Source organism: Pseudopipra pipra, chromosome 3, assembly GCF_036250125.1.
Source record: "Pseudopipra pipra isolate bDixPip1 chromosome 3, bDixPip1.hap1, whole genome shotgun sequence".
In the NCBI taxonomy this organism is placed as follows: domain Eukaryota; kingdom Metazoa; phylum Chordata; class Aves; order Passeriformes; family Pipridae; genus Pseudopipra; species Pseudopipra pipra.
The window spans coordinates 95,763,046-95,780,514 of NC_087551.1; the positions used below are offsets into that span (position 1 = coordinate 95,763,046).

Genomic DNA, 17,469 nt, shown 5'->3' on the forward strand with positions numbered 1-17,469 from the left:
GAAAAAAGGGTTAAAGCTGCTAGAAACAGCTCCGCAGCAATCCCCCTGCGCGGCTCCCGGCCCCGGGCCGGCCCCGCCGTGCCGCGGCTCTGGGGAAGCCCCGACATCAGCCGGCCCCGCTCCCGCCGCTCCAGCTCCCACCGGCCGAGCCGCCCGGGGCGCACCCCGCCCCGCAACAGACCGGACCGGACACCCGCGGTACCGCCGCCCCGCCGAGACCCCGGCGCTGCTGGCGGCCCCCGCCGATCCCTCCTCTGCCCTGCTCCTGCCGCACACAGCACCCCCCACGTCCCACCATGTGGCCGAGGCAGCAGCCGCCGCCGCAGCCCCTCTGGACACCAGGACTGCCTCCGAGAAACAGAAGAAAACAACCATTTGGACTCTAATGAAACTAAAATTAACAGCAATAAGTAGTTTGTTTGGTTCAGCAGTAAATTGGAAGTTTGTGTAAGTGAAAAACTTGTTTATGAATACATCAATAAAAACATTTTTAAATTCTGTTTTATAGGGACACCCTCAGACACTAAGAGAATGGGGTAAATTTAAAATCCATATATCAATAAAGACATATTCATCTTTAAGGAATTAAAAGGGGTGGGATGTAGCACTAAGTCTGATGAGAAACTTGTTTGAACATGTTTTAGGATGGCTCTTTGTGGTCCCTTTGTAAACACATGTTTCTTCTTCCCAACACCCCCCACAGCAACTGTTATCTCCCATGCAGGAATGTCCTGGGAAAGGTGTCCTGAGGTGTCCCATTGGTCCTTGTTAACCCTTTCCTGTGATTGGGTGTTCCTGTAAGCCCCTTGAGACTTCTAATTGGTTAACCTGTGATTCTCCCTAACCCTATAAATGTGACATCCCCAACAATAAACGCGCTCTTGCCTCCTCTCCACGCCCGGTGTGCTGTCTCTGTGCCTGCCATGGGGCCACGTGGGTGGTGGGGGGAGGGGAGGGCACCTCTCCCCTCCAGGCTCGGGGCCTGAAAAACCCTGTCGCTGGAGTCCCCTTTCCCTATCCCTCAAGACGTCGGAATGGTTCTTCAGATGGAGAAGGAACCACAACTGGGCTCCCCCACGTCGAGGGTGGGGAAAGGGATCCAGAGCCCAGGTCCAGCCTTTCCCTGCGCTAGCAATGTGGCTGCCTCCTTTGCACTGTCCCTTTCCTTGCTCATTTACACCTGGGGCAACAGGGACTGCCCTATGAATTGCTACACAGTCGCCTTCAGAGGTGGTTCCACAAGTAATTAAACTATGTGGATCTGTTCAAAAGTTATGTGTTCTTCATTACTATAGATATTAGCAATGAACCATTGGGCTCATGTGAAGTTGAAAACAGTTAAGAAGAGCTACATACTGGTAGTTCTTTTTCCATCTATTAGAAAACCCTGTTAGCAGAGTCCATTAATAATGTCCCACATAATATTCATTATAGTTGCAACCTTTCTACCTTCTGAAAGCTGTTAATGCATCTAGCAATATTTTAGGAAACTGCATGCTGTAAATATATACTCTATACTTTTGTAAGTGAATTCATAGATCAAATACAAGATTTTTTATTTTAGGTTTACATTTTTAGTTACATATATTAATTTTGAGCTAAGCCTGTGTGTTATGATTTAATTGCTTCACAACAATAATAAAAGGCAGTCATGACCTATATCACTAAATTTTGCACGTAATAATTACATTGAAAAGCCTGTTAATTTTCTAAGAAATTACTTTAGTTTCTTTGCCAAGAAGAGTTTGTTACATCAGAAGCAAAAAAGGAATTAATGTAATGCAATTTTCCTAAGAATTCAAAAGACTGAATTGGAACTGAAGGCTGATGCAAAACTCTAACCTTTTTGACATTTATTTGAATGAAGCCCATATAAATGCCAAATATCTGCCAACACCATTTTCATATTTCAGGCAACTGCTTCTTTTACAATTTTCAGAGAGGGATGGAGAAGTAAGACATTTTTTGAATTACAGCAATGATAGGAAATGAAGTATCTCCCTCCAAACTCACAGGGGTTGAAGAGAGAAAAATAGAAGAATTATCCCTAGAGTAATCTTGTTTAAAAACAAGAACTTATTTGGCAACTGAAATTCCCGATTAAAAGTGAATCAACTAATCCTTACTCTTTTTAAAACAGAAAATTATTTCTAATTAGAATATTTACCTTAAATAGAAGCTGAGGACAAACTTGCTTAGTGGTACAGAGAAGATATATTGAATACAGAACCACACTCAGAACTGTATATAGTCCACAAGCCTGGAAACACTTTTGGATCAGGAAAACACCTCAAATAATCTTTTTTCTCCAGAATGTCAATATCACTTCACCGCAGCAAAGAAGAGTAATTACATACGTGGTCAAGAAAATCTATCTGATAAATCATTTCTGAGATGAGGCAGAAGCTATGTGCAAAATGAAGGTTAAAGTTTTCAAAACCACAGTATTTAACCAGTAGCCTGCTAATCAATGCAAAACTATGAAAACATTGTGATGCAAATATACTTACTACCTAATCCTGTACTTTCCCAAACATATTCTCTTATTCAGCTTTGTCATTCCAAAGTCAATAAACCAAATTACTTTCAGTGAGAATTTTGGGCTTATCTAGTATATAAACTCAAGACAGCTTAGGTTAAAACCAATCCACTTGGATTGGTAATTCTGAAAGTAATTCTGAAACTATTCCAATTCAGTACCTGAAGTCAGACACCAAAATAAGTATCTATTTGTGTCTTTTGCCATGGAATGTGTCTTCATAATGATCACACAGTGTACTATACGATAAAGATGAAAATTAGTCTCCGGGGTAGCAATAAAATCTCATTTTGTATTATGATAGCATTTCTATTAATCAAAGGACAGAAACATCCCTAGAGGGGGCACTGTAGGCCACAATTTCTAGTTTTACACAAAGTTACATATAGCAATTAAAATACTATGCTTAAGATAAAACAACATTTTATGCTACTTCTGGAATGCAAATGTATGTTATTCAACTGCGACTTACTTCCTTTCTAAGCTCCCACTGTTCTGTTATACAACAGATGTGTCAAACAAATAATTTTAAAAGTATTTTTATATTTTTATGTGATACATTTTCAGCTCATTTTTACCTTGTGTAGATGGGTAGCCTGCACTGCAATTTAATAGTATGTGGAAAGGACAGTATTAATTAGGAACTGACGTTAATGTATTTGGAAACATAAAAGTGAATTTGCATCACTTAACAAAGAATACATATTTCCTATAGATTTCATTTGAATTATTTAACTGCCTTCTGTGCAATCTTTTCTCTATCATTACATGCTAATACTCTAAAATTAATAAAGTTACCATGTTTGCTAAGGAACTACTAAGAGAAAAGAAAATTGCCAAAAGAATGTTAAAAGATTTTAAGTGTTATAACAATGAATGCAAATTGTTACTGATAAGTAATGGCAGATGTCTGAAACTTGTCATAATGTTTACAATTCAGTGTATTGATACAACTGGTTACACCTTGCCTAAAAGTAATTAATTCCCTTTAAAATTAATTGCCTTCAAGTGTTTAGACCATATAGTTTTAATCTTGCTTCTCTTTTTCTCTTGATACTTTAAGGACTTAAATCAAAATTACTGCAACTAATCTCATTTGAAGATCCACTACTTGACAGATAAACCATGGACATGTCTAACAATATCTAAATGATACCATTTGAACTTGTATTTTTATATTTCCACCTAGATAGCTGTATGTATGGGGAATGGAGGTCAAAAATCCAGGTTCATTATATTATGCATGCAGGATTCTTCCTGGAAGGAGCTTATTCCAAGATGTAGCCACAATGGTACAGTATTACAATCTTAAGAATAGTGGTATCAAACACTCACTACACAGGGAAATTGTTTACAGTCTCTAACAACCTTTTAGAAAACAAGAAGACATATTCTCACATGCAGAACAGTGGAAAGGTCAGTTTGCTTACCTGTGGTTGACCTGATAGTTGAGGTGATGTTGGAAGATGTCAGCGCGGGTATACATTCATCATCTTGGGAATAACCTGCCTGAATGGCACGCAAGTAACTGTGGCTTCTTGTTCGGAAACATCCAGGGAGGTCAAGGGCATCCATTGCCTGAGCTTCAACTTCACTAAACACTGATTCACACACCGATTCAAATTGCCCATTAACCTCTGCTTCACTCATCTGAATAAACAACAACAATGCATTTGATTTTTGACTTGCTTTTTTGTGATCATCACGGCCTCAACATCTCAAATGGACACCTGTACATTGATGAAGAACTGTTTTAGCAAATAGTTAAAACTTAGTAATCCCTTCTGATCACATTCACATTGTTTAACGTACATCAGCTGTTTACATGTATATATTAAGTGCATCACACATGCCATACATTAATTTTACATTTAATATATTTTAGCATAGCCAGATGATTGTAAATACATGATTTAATTGTAACCAACAAGAATACTCTACGCTGACAGAAATCTGTGATCTGCCAGGACAGGAGAACGGAAACCAAACATGCTGATATTAGCCTCAAAAGATGAAGGTGGATTGCTTGGGCTCCTCACTTATCAGCAAAGTTACTACTCATGTGGACATTTAACCTGTGTGGCAGGTTATCTTCCTCTCACTATAAAGGGGCTCAAGGAAGTATTTAATTCTTGAAGATGTATAAAAGTACAGAGGAGGTGATGCTTCTGAAAGGTTTGAGAAATATTGCATCTAGAGCTGTGTCCAGTGAAGCATGTGAAAAAATAACCATTGTCTGAAACCGAGTGAAAAGTGATCAGATGAGAAAGTAATGCTTGGGCCACATTTAGCTGAGAAGAGCCCTAAACCAAACTCACTCCCTCTTTAACTGGGTTAGCCATTCAACTTCCATGGAAAAACCTTTTGTTCAGCAGCATTATTGAAAGTCTGATACTTCTGCCCCCAAGCATGCTGAGGAACACTGCCTGCACCCTTACCAGGCCCATCCCTTGGGGTATTTCAGCAGCAGCCTCCAGCGCTTGGGCAGAACCCAGCATCCACCTGCTGACCCTGCCTTGTAGGTTGGGCATGATGCAACACTATACATTTTTAGGCAATTTTCATAATAACAGGGCTCAGGCAGGCAGGCCAGGCTCATGGAACCTCTCAGTAGGGAACTGTGTGTCACAGTTTTGAGGATTAGTGCCTAAATTCTACCTACATTTTTAACAGTTTCACTGAAGTCAGTCCTAACTACCTGTAAATCTATCTGAATAATTTAACATTATGTTTATCCAAAATCAGATAGGAAGTTAACACTGGATAGACAAATGCATGACTTTCTGAAAATATTTTTTTTAAAAAAGAGAGTGCTAAAAATCAGAATCAGTATGAATAATTTTACAAGTTAAATTTATAGCATCACTAAATGGCACATCCAGTTGATATTAATTTTCCTATACAGCTGCTAAGTGCTCCTAGTGCTTTATTCATTATGGTAAAAGAGTCAGTTTAGGATTTTGGTTAAGTAAATGGAAATTTTATACAAAAGTTCTGATGATTATGAATAACTGATATTTTAATTTTGAGTAAGATGTTTTGGCTGCTAAAACTCTTCTGAAAGGAATCACATTACCCTTCATAAAATTTGCTTTTAATAAAGGTAAGTAGACTAGTGTAATCTTGAAAAGATTTTAAAAAATCTTACTCTGAACTATTTTGCAATATTGTTGATAAGAAAATTTATGATAATTTAGTCCATAAACACTTTAAGTCCTAACCACTTCTTTCAAACTAAGGTCATTGAGAATAGAAAAATAAAAATTAAACTTAAATTAAAAATATAAACCATGGAACTCAGCATCTTTCTTGACTCTTCCCTTTGTCAGGTGAAAAAGGAAGAATCTCACAAGAAAAAGATATAAAAAATACCACAAATTATATAAACAGCTATTATATAGGTGGGACAATAATATGATAGTGTCATGGAAAAAGAATAGGAAACAGCAAAGGTTCAGAACTTGATATTTAATACATTTGCTTTGTATAATATCTAATAAATGCATTTATTACTGGTCTGGAAACGCTGAACTGTGAGGTAGGAAGTATATGGCTGACACAAAGTCGCATAGGTTAGTGAAAACTGAAAATGTAAGGAACTACATCCAGCAAGTTTTGTTAATCTGTCCAATTGAGCAAACTACCTGCAAATGAAATCTTTTGTGGATATCTTCCAGGTAATGCACATTGGAATGAAGAATTTTAACCACTGCTGAAACCAATTAGTCATTATGGACAGCTCAGTGAACACCTCTGTGCACAGACATGTTCAAAGAGGCAGAATAGTTCTATATGATAATATTTTTAGATGACAGCCAACAGCACTTGCTTTGAATGCAGAATCTGATCATTATGAAACTTTCTCAAAACCAGAGTCTAATAAAAATAGAAAATAACCAAACCAGAATGATAAAAACCAAGGCATGAGAATGATGAGGACAGGTTTCACAAGGGAGTTATAAAAAATAATGAAAGGTTTGGAAAATGGCTGTTTCTAATTTCAACATGTGTTGTGCAAGATTATACTTATAATTACTCCATATAAATTAAGGAATTTGACTGAAGGGCATTAATCACATGACTAGTCCCTCCCAGCTCTCTACAGTCAGTGGATACTAAAGGCATTTCCAGAGGGCTCTCTGCCCGCTCTGGATGTGCATTATCCAGGAAGAAACTGTTTCACTCCATTAACTACAGAGGAAGCTTTAGTTGTTGCTTCAGTCAAAAGCCTCACGTTAGATGAGTTGCATCCAGGTCTGAATAGCCATTCAATACAAATTGAATATGAATGAATATAAAATTGCTTTAAAAAGATTTCTCTTTTAACATAACCATTGTGCATGTATACCCTTAGGTGGCTCACTAAATGGTCAAAGGAGACTTAAGTAACATATCTGAGAAGAGGGCAGGGCCCACCTGTCATGAAACAATACAGGGAAGAAATGCCAGGACCAATAAATATTAGAAACATGGGGAATTTTATGTAAAGCCCTCTGCTAAACAAAACATGCACATACTTCCTAAAGCTGCTTGCACTTCAGGTCTGATTCAGATTTCACTTTAACAGAAGTTAGTATTAACTAACTGACATAAAACCACTAGGGAGAAAAAATGTATCTTTTCAGAAGAACCCATCCATAGAATAATTGATGGGACTTATTCCTTCACCCAAAAAGAGCGGGGGGTTGAGTTTAGAGATGAATCACTGCTCCTTTGGAGCACAATTTTTTCAACCTATATCTGGCAATCCACATTTACTGAAAATCAGAGTAAGTATTTTCAGAGGATGAGTGTTGTAGGTGTGTGCTTCTCATTCTCAGTCAGAACCTTCTTAACATTTAAATATTAAATACAGACTGAAAATGAAACACCCAGTATTTATATTTTTAACAAAAATAAATGGAAAATATTATGTGTGGTAGCGTCCTTTTGTCTCTAGTATTTACCACTTTTCTTGAAATTTTGAGTTACATTCCTTAGAACAGAATTACTTTGACAATGCACATCTTCAACTTGACATAAATTTCAAAAAACCCAAAAAAGCCAAACCCATCCACTAGTAAAAACTCTCACATCTGCAGTTAACCTATAAGAAAAGTTATAACAAGAATTTCCCACCTGACTAACACAGCTGGCCTGACTGAGCGTGCTCACTGCTCTCATATAGCTCTGATTCCTTGAGCGAAACTTTGGGGAATTGTAGTTTGCAGAGGGATCCAGGTTGTGACCCCCAGGCACGTCACTTGCAGTTTGAAGGTAGCTCTGACTACAAAGGAAAGAGGAAGAAAAAAGGAAAGGCTGTAAAACTACAGATGGAATCAATTAGGACACTAAAGACAGTAATTTGTATGAGACTCACAAATCCATTCCCCAGGGTCTAAATCTTACTCTAAATAAAGCATCACAGATCTGTTGTAGTTAAACGCCTTAGCACAAGCAGAGAATCTATCTGTGGTTCTGCTACCAAGACAATATGAAATTTTATGTCTTTGCTGTATTTAAACATCATCAATCCTCCTGGCTATTAACATTGAACTTTACTAAAAGACAATGTCTAGGTCAACAGGAACAAGAACCAGAGCTAAAGCACAAAGTAACTAAAAATCTTTCTTCATAGATAAAATCTGCTACTTGTCATCTGGTTTTCATCAGGGTGCTAGGCATCAAGAGATCTTTTATCTTCAAAGGTTGATAGAGTTTTACAAAAGATTAAAATATCCCATGTTCAACAAAAAAATAAATTAACAGGGTAGTTAGACCAAGTGAACAAAGCTCTAGAAATTGTTTTCTTACAACACATCTCCTCCACAGTTAGAAGGACTAGGACTTAACACCACATTGGGTGCCTTTCAGTATGCTTTCACACCACGGGTATGCTGGTCTTCATGTTTTGCTTTAAATATATTGATTATCTATCATTCCAGGAAAACAAATAAACCTAAGAAAAGTGCAGTACTTTGCTTTGAACAACAAAAAAATTAAAGTCACAAACATTGTTCACAAGAGTTCACAGAACTCTGTAAATCTGATTTTAGAAGTCATGTGACGCTTTTCTCTAGATATCAGTGCAGAAATGAATTAATGTCCCAGAAAATATTTTGTTTCATGTGGTAAATAGGCAGTTTTTACATTTATTCCTTACAGTAGCTTTAACAAAAACTATTTCTGGGAATGACAGATTTGTGCCCATTAAATGTCTAATATTGGCCATACAGTTACTTCATGCTGAACTGGCAGAGTGGTCAGTCCAGCAGTGATTGTGATGTGTGCTCAGGCTGTTGGGAATTTCCCTGTGAAGGGCAAAGTTTCGTCTCTGGAAGGACCAGACCACTCAGTGAATGAGAAGGCCACAGGTTCAACTCCTACTGTAAGATAAGGCACAAACCAGGATCTTGTTTCTCAGACCATATTTATCAAACACTGAGCATGACCATAGGCTGGTGACTGAGGAAGGACTCAGCGTTCCTCATTAAGTGGACACAACCTGAGTTTGGGCTGGATGCAAGCCCTGAGGAGCATTCAGGGAGGAATCCCAGATATTTTATCATGGCTTTGACTAGAAAAGCAAATAGTATTAACATCCATTTCCCTGTGTGGCCATGTCCTTTGATGTCTGACATGTGATGATCCAGTATTCCCTCACATTATCAGCTGCAAGAGCAGATGGGATTTAGAGACTCTTCCAACCTTACACTTGGGAGATCTGTTCTCAAGCATTTCAATGTGTTCTCCCATCTCAGGGTCAACACAGCCATAGCCTTGCTTCCTTGATGTATCTGCCAATGGGTAGGCTAGCTGCTCCTCTAAGACAGGCTGTCTTAGATTCACAGAATCATTTAGTTTAGAAAAGACCTCTAAGATCATTAAGTGCAACTGTTAACTAAGCACTGCCAAGTCCACCACTAAACCATGTCCCTAAGTGCCACATATACATGTCTTTTAAATACCTCCAGGGATGGTGACTCAAGTACTTCCCTGGGCATCCTGTTCCAATGCCTGATAATCCTTTCAGAGAAGAAATTTTTCCTAATAAATTTTGCTGGAGCATGTCCAAAAAAGAGCAACAGAGCTGTTGAAGCATAAAAAATGAAGGGTTTTGTTTTTTCATCTTTGTTCAAGGCAGGCATTTTTTTAAATTCTTAAGAAATTTCCCTGGAGAAAAAAAAAACAATTTTTTCCCTGTCTTTATTCAGTGCCTTCTATGGAATATCTTTTTAACCTCATGAGAGAGGTAAACTATGTAGAAACTATAACTGCTAAAACTGAAATGAAAATGTATGAGATTATTGTAGGCATGTGCTCAGAGGTTAATTAAGTCATCACAGTCAAAGTGATTCTACGATTAAGATAGCTGTCTGATAGTGGGTATAATTAAGTTTTAGATGATAAAAACAAGAATTGTAGCAGCAGTTTTTTCTTCCCATAGGTAGGAAGACAAATATAATAGATTAGGTGAGGTGCTGTAGAACCTCGCTATCTACATTTAGTTGCTGGATGTAACTAAACTTCCTTTCCTCTATAGGCAGCGGGCTGATGACTGAGACGTGCTTTGACTCATTGTGATTCTTTGCATATGCTTTACTTAATCATGGAATCACAGAATGACTTATGTTGGAAGGGACCTTAAAGGTCACATAGTTCCAATCCCCCTGCCACGGGCAGGGATGCCACCCACTCGACCACATTGCTCAAAGCCCCATCCAACTTGGCCTTGAATCCTGCCAGGGATGGGGGATCCACAGCTTCTCTGGGCAGCCTGTTCTAGTGCGTCACCACCCCCACAGTCAAGAACTTCTTCCTAACATCTAAGCTAAACTCGTTTCCTTTAGTTTAAAACCACTTCCCACTTGTCCTATCACTATCTGCCCACAAAAAAAGTCGCTCTCTCCTTTTTAAGCCCCCTTTAGGTACCGAAAGGTTGCAAAAAGGTCTCCTTGGAGTCTTCTCTTCTCTAGACTGAACAACCCCAGTACTCTCAGCCTCTCCTCATAGTAGAGGTGCTCCAGGTCCCTGATCATCTTGGTGGCCTCCTGTGAACCTGCTCTAAGAGGTCCGTTTCTTTCTTGTGCTGAAGAATCTTGACCTGGACATACTACTCCAGGTGGGGTCTCACAAGGGCAGAGAGACCTTTAACCTGTCTGGTATTGTCAATAATCTGTTTGGTATCACGACTTTAGTATTTTTCAAAACAGAGGAGTCCCCCCTGGACCTTCTGCTTGTCACCATCAGGTGGCTAAATCTGGGATTCTGAGTTCATAAACAGTGTGTGAAAGAGACATTTGAGATTTCATTAAAATATGAGGCACATTAAGAAAAGATAGAAGGAATATAATTAAATTATAAATTTTTAATTACTGTATGAACTACGTTAAAATAATTAATATAAACTGATTCCTAGTAACTGTCTCCTTTGCTAAGTAATGCTCAACAACCTAGTATTTAATTAATCACATTCTGGTTCCATGTGAGATATTGCTATCATTAAATACAATCAACAATTTCTACAGCTATCATTTCTTAGGGAAAGAAAGCCAATATTCCACAGTACTTCTAAGCAGCTGAGTTTCAATGAATAAGTTTGGATATTACCTGATAGTTAAATAATTTTTCATTTATCAGAGGAGATTAATTGATTCATGGAACTGAAGCAAAATAAAAGAAATGTTACACATATTAGGCTGTAAAAGCAATTTTACATTCATTTGATTAATACTTAGAAAGAAAAACTAATAATTCCTTTTTGTCAGGAAAATTTCAAAGATAGAGTCTCAAAGTTATCTTCTAGGATAAATGTGTCAATGCATGGTGAAAATTATGACCTTGCTATATATGTGACCCAGAACTAAAATGCCAGAGTTATATAGGAAAGTTGCTTTCAATGCTAGAAAACGCAATCGACATCTGATCTTGGTAAATGTTGACTATTTAATGACATCCACTCTGTCTAAAAGCTTAAAAACAAAATTCTTGACCTTCATTTCCAAAACATCAAAGCTCTTTTGCTTTGACAAAAGAAAATAATTTTCTTTTATGCTTTATAGCAGCATGGAGGATTTTATATCTCAGCTGATCACTGAAGAAGGGCAAGGCAAGCATGTGCAAATGAGATGGTTTGACAGGTCATCTCCAGGACCACTAAACAAATATACCCATTAACATCAAGGAGGTGACTCTAAAATTTGGTACTATGGAAAAGGAGGAAGAGAGTGAGACTAATAGGAAAAATTACATTGCTATGTCAGCTCTCTTCCCATTTGCTTTTCCAACTAGACAAGATTTTAGGGAGAGATCTTCTTTAAAAGCTTTTTTGCCCTCGAGGGTTGCTTTCCATTTTCCATTGGCCTTGGAGGAAAGTTCAGGGCAGCTAGGAAGAGGTCTTAAATTTAATGAGAAGTATTCTTAGTTGAAAGCAAGGCTCAAAGCCTAGAGAAGTTTTTAGGGAAAAGGCAGTTCCACGTAATGACCTTGCAGCTCTTTAGGACCTAAAAGTGAAGCTTTAGGGCTCCCAGTGAAGACAACTAAACTTGCAACAGCACTTTCAGCACTCAGCAGGTTGCCTGAGTGTGTTCAGGGAGGACACAATACTGTATTATAACCACATAAAGTGAGTTATAGCATGACACCTGGGACAGTATATCTGATCACTTGTCTGATAACATAGCTGGGATAACATGTCACCCAGCTATGGACTGAATGGCAGTGAGGTTAGGCTGCATATTTCAACAACAAAAAATAGATAAAGAATAAGGGAAGAGGCAGCAGTGAGGCAGTGCTGAGTACAAGGGGAGAAGCCCACTAACTTCTTCCTACAAATTCAAATTCCTGAGCAGTAATACTTGACAGCCAAGAGAACTCTAGGGGAAGCATGGAGCATATAACTCCTGAGAAAGGGATCTCTGTCATACTGCTTTTTTTTTTTTCTGTCTGTAATATTTTCTAGTAAGTGATTGACATAATAATTTGTCATAATACCTTTGCTTAAAAAAATATGATCCTGATGCCATCAAGGCAGCAAATGTCATACACTTGCCAAGGTCATTCCTTGATCTACTCACATTCAAAGTAATGATCAGTCCCCACAGCACCTCTTCTCTTGTCAAATGTTCAGCCACCAGTGCACCCTGGGTCAAGGAGGTACCAAAAGTGAAATAAAATCTTCCTAGGGCTCTAAAAGTTTCAGCAAGAAGGTCACCTTCTGACTCTGAGTGGGTCTATCAGGTTTATTCATGAAGCATCCAATATAAAGAAAGTCCATTTTCCATCAAATTAATTTTTTGAATTGTCATATTCTAAAATCATACCTTTTTATTGTCATGATCATGCCTGCATTTGTCCAAAAATCTGAGACTGAATGGGGACATTAAAGAAAGTACAATCACTTCCGTTTAAATCAGTATATGCAATTCAGAAGTATCTTTCTGGAACAAAAAGATAAAATTTGTAAAAGAATTCATTTTAGGTGCCTAAAAGGGAGGTGCATTAGGATTATCAAGGTAGTGGCAGTTATCAAAACCTATTTTATTGAGAGATTTGCATTTCAATGGATATTCATTTCTCTATCTGGATCTATCTTAACTATGTCTTTTTAGATACATGAAATAACTCATCGACCAGAATCTAATGATTAAGCTTAGCTAGCAATGCCATTGTATAGCAGCTGCGAGTCACAGCGTATCTCTGTGGAGCCCTGCTGGAGTCAATAGAGCTCTGCAAAGGGGCCCAGATGTGCCTGCATACAGCCCATTGGAGAACTCAGAGTGTAGACATTAAGTCTGATTCTCCCTTTGAAATAGCACAATCAGTCAGGTTCTTAGAAAAACTGGAAGTGCACATAAATGTCATGAATTTCTCTGTAGCAAGGAATTTCATTCCTAATATTTGCCCGTCTGAAGCTTCTCTTTGATCATTGATAGATATGAGAATATGGGCCAAATTAAATTGTTAACATGCTTATATATTTCATCATTGACCCATACCTTTTAAAAAAAACGTTCCTGAAAGATATTGAACATTTGATTTATTACACAAATATGCTAGGGAAGAGGTGGAAACTGCTGTTTCCATCCTTATGAAATGCCTGCTAATCACCGGTAGGAGAGAACCCTTATCATTGGTAAGTGTTTAGAGATTTGGTACAACATGAACCAGAAGAGAATGAGACAAAATCATCAGAATAGTTAAACAGTCTGGTGGTTTGATCACTCTTGCAAAGATAGATAGGATGTGGGCTCAACCAAGCCTGTATTCCAAATCACTCAAAATGTTCATGTAATAAAAAAGTATGACGTGGGAAATCTAAACTCAGAGCTCTTGTTTGTAAAAGGTGACAGATTTGCACATATAGCTAATCTATAGCTAATATGAAAAGTCTTGTTTTAATATCCTATTTTGAGCTTGCCCTGGAGAGTAAGCAACAAACTGGTCAGCATCAACAAAATTCAGGCAGATGCTATGGCAAAAACTTGGCATTTAAAGCATCCTGCAGCAGTTCAGCAAATGGATCTAAGGATCCATGCAGAACTCAAATATTTGATGTATGTTCCTAAATCCATTTATGAAATTGAAATATTCATAATTTTCGTCAGGAAGCTATGTCACTTTTTTTTTCTTATTTGCTTTTAGGACATATTCATGTACACATGCAAAAAGTAATAATTGGACAGAACAAATATAGATTACAGAATATCAGGACTCAGTAAAGCATCTGAGCATGAGCTTAATTTAAACACACATGTAAGTCCATTAAAGCCAATACTTCTAAAGCAAATAAGTGACCTTCTTATGCTGAAGTCAAAGATATTAATAAGACTACGCAATATCTGGAGAAAAAATTGAGTAGAATTGGGAAAAGTTTAAATATATTTAATATTTCTGCTTTTTTAACCAAAAGCATCTTAATTTTCAAATCCTTGCCTGAAGAAGTGTTTCTGTACACATGCTTTATAGTTCCATTTAGTTTTTATTAAAAACTCAAAAAATGAGAAAATCAGCTTTTGATCCTTCTCAAATTAAAAGTAAAGCTAACATATCTGTTGGAAGCAGAAATGAATGAGCACCAGAAACATATTTTCTTTTGGATGTCAGTATTTGTGCTTGTGAGATTGGCCTGAATCTTACTGCATTTTCACCACAAACCATCACATAATTGCATCTTTCTGAGAGAAGACTGCTTTAGTCCTGAAAAGACTCTGCATTTTGTTTAGAGCCTTAGAATCCCCTTTCCATCCCTAATCCAGGGTAATGCACTTCATCTCTACAACGTAAAGCTGGTATTTACTACAGTGAGGCAGGAGATCTGGGCTCAATGACTCCCAGGGTTTCAAACTATGCTGCTTCTCAGAGAACAAGATGCCTAACACCGCTTAAGACCATTTCCTATTATTCTGCAAAGGAAGAAAGCATGGGGATGTCTTCTGACCCCATAAAAGATGCTTCCTAGGTAACGAGATGCCCTTCATCAGCATTCCCTCTTAACCCTGTGGACTAATCTAACCCAGATCTTATTGACTGCAGCAGAGAACACTATCACTGTGCCAGTGGCCCTCTGATTGCACTATTAGTTGATAAGACTTTGTAATTAGCCCTCAAACTCTCCTCAGTAAATCTCCAATTTCACCCCTCAGAGACTCTGAGTAGATGCTACTACACTATAGGGCCTCAGAAAGCTACTAATGAAGTGTGTAATGAGGCTTTTTAGAGTCAGAAGATTGAGGGGAAAAAAACCTAAAGATAAATAAAAAGCATATAAAAGATGAAGGTTTCTTTTCTAGTGATTTTCCTCATCTCTTCTATTGAAAATATTTCTCAGGAATAGCTTCAAAACCATTCCTAATTAAAATGTAGAAGAAGAGTTAATGCTAAAATGAAGTTTACCTTAAAAATTAGAAAAAGGCTTGCATCACTGGTGCACAGCAATGGATAATATTGAAATTGGACATTAATTTTTCTAGCAAGGAAACTGTTCTTTAACTCTCAATCTGTGACTTTTTTTGCAGCCCACCCACTCCTCCACCTGTGCACACTTAACCACAGCCTTCTCTGTTTGCACTTACGAAGTGGTATGTGTCTAAGAGAAATACTCACAAATTTGTTTAACAAATAATAATGGTGTCTACACTGTCATGGGCCAAAATGGATAAAGACAAAAGGTTGGTCTGATGCACTGCTTCCAACATTCTTGCTCACCTTTCACTTTCTCATATTGTAAGGATGTTACGGTTAGCACAAACGGTTGCAAATGGAAAGATTTTTTTGTTTTTAATGGAGATTTTCCACATGTCTTAGAGGAGTCTGTGCTGTTCCATGATTCCTGCTGAACCAAGGGGTCTGGCAGCTAAGTGCTGTCAGATCTTCCTGTTACAGTCTAATTCCCTTACTGTGTGCTTTGGCAGCATTTTTGTTGCCATAATAGAGTCTGCAGAAGAGAAGATGTGGATGTGCCTCAGATAACAGTCCACATAAGTGTAAGTTAGCATGGCCACTGAAAGATGCAATCTCTCACTCTGAAAAGGGGGAGTCAGTGAAAGGTCATTCTTTTGATCTGGTTTACCAAAAGCCCAGAAGATATGTCAACCATTTCACGTCTTACTTAGGCTTATTAACTTAAAATACTGAATAAAGTGTTTTGTGTTGAGATACCAGAGTGTGAATAAGATACTAGACTGTGGCTGAAATATGGACATGTATTGTGATCTTCAGCTATGGACTGAAATAACATAAAACACAAAGACATTAAACATCTGAGGGAGGCACAGATGCTCTCTCTGTTACTGTGACTCAGACTTTAAGACATTACTCCATACAGGGGCCAAAACCTGGCAGAGGGTTAAGTGGAGAACACAGTCAAGACAAACCAAAGTATCAATGGTACTGTACTGTGGTAGTTCCCCAAATAATTTATGCTATAGCAGATTTCCTGCCTAATTAATACACTACATTTTTGTATTACCTATCTGCTCGCATGTCTTTCTGTCTGCCCACCCATCAGTTTAAGGTGTCTGGACTACCAGCTGACACAGAACAGTCTGCCATTAGAGGTTCGCAGAACAGAATTACACATTGCTGTCACTGAATTTATTTTATTGTAGCTTAACCTATTTCATCTTCATGTTTGCAGCATCTAGTTTCCTGTGAGTCATAATGGAAAACTGCAGCACAGCACGGCTATTCATTTGTGTGAGTGATACCAGTATGATCTTCAAATAGAGTGTATTTACTTTGGGCTAAATGCTATTGCTATCCCTTTTGACTAAATGGTTAGACGGTTTTCAGAGTCCTTCGCAACACTTCAAAAAGGAGATACTGAAAATGGAATTTGCTATTTCTATAGTGTTATCCTGTTCATTTACATAATCGGTATATTAAGTACTCTTTTCCTGAAAATGCGAAGCATCAAATAACCAGAATATTATCTTTAGTCATAGAATTGTTTTCCTATTGCAGAGTCCCAAATTCTTGGTTTCTTTTCAGCTTTGTTTTCTGGATCCCAGTGTCTCTGAGGCTTCCATCTCAGCTTCGCTTGGTTTTGTCATAAATACAGAAAAAAAAGACATTTACTACATTAGAAGGATACTCTAACAAATCATGTGGGTCAGTCTCTCTTCCAGGATTGCACAAAACTTATTTAGGACAGACATTACCTTTGTTTCAGCTATCAGTTCCATAATCTGTTTGGTTGTTTCAACCTTTACTGTAAATGAAAACACCTAGCAGCATAAGACCTACCTTCTACAAGCTACCTGTGCAAACTGCCTTCCAACACAGTTTAACTTCATCCTCAGTAGCATCACAGCACAGCAGAAAACAATAGACTGAATACAAGGGGCTAGCATTTCACCTCTAGAAGACTACGTATACTATTTGTTCATAGTATACCAAAACGACATCAGAAAGATTTTGTATGTCTAATCATAGTGCAAAATAAATAAATA

The 17,469-nt window shown here is 37.9% G+C and overlaps 1 protein-coding gene across 23 annotated transcripts in view; it reads right to left on the bottom strand.

Moving 5' to 3' along the window:
- The window catches only part of DLGAP2 (DLG associated protein 2), a 454,541-nt gene that overhangs the window by 50,379 nt on the left and 386,693 nt on the right, over nt 1-17,469 (bottom strand). For all 23 annotated transcript variants that reach the window (XM_064650400.1, XM_064650418.1, XM_064650396.1 and 20 more), the window contains 2 exons: nt 7,658-7,805; nt 3,970-4,189 (listed from right to left, as the gene is read on the bottom strand). In XM_064650400.1, the coding sequence (XP_064506470.1) occupies nt 3,970-4,189; nt 7,658-7,805 (368 nt within the window). The remainder of the gene's footprint in view (nt 1-3,969; nt 4,190-7,657; nt 7,806-17,469) is intronic.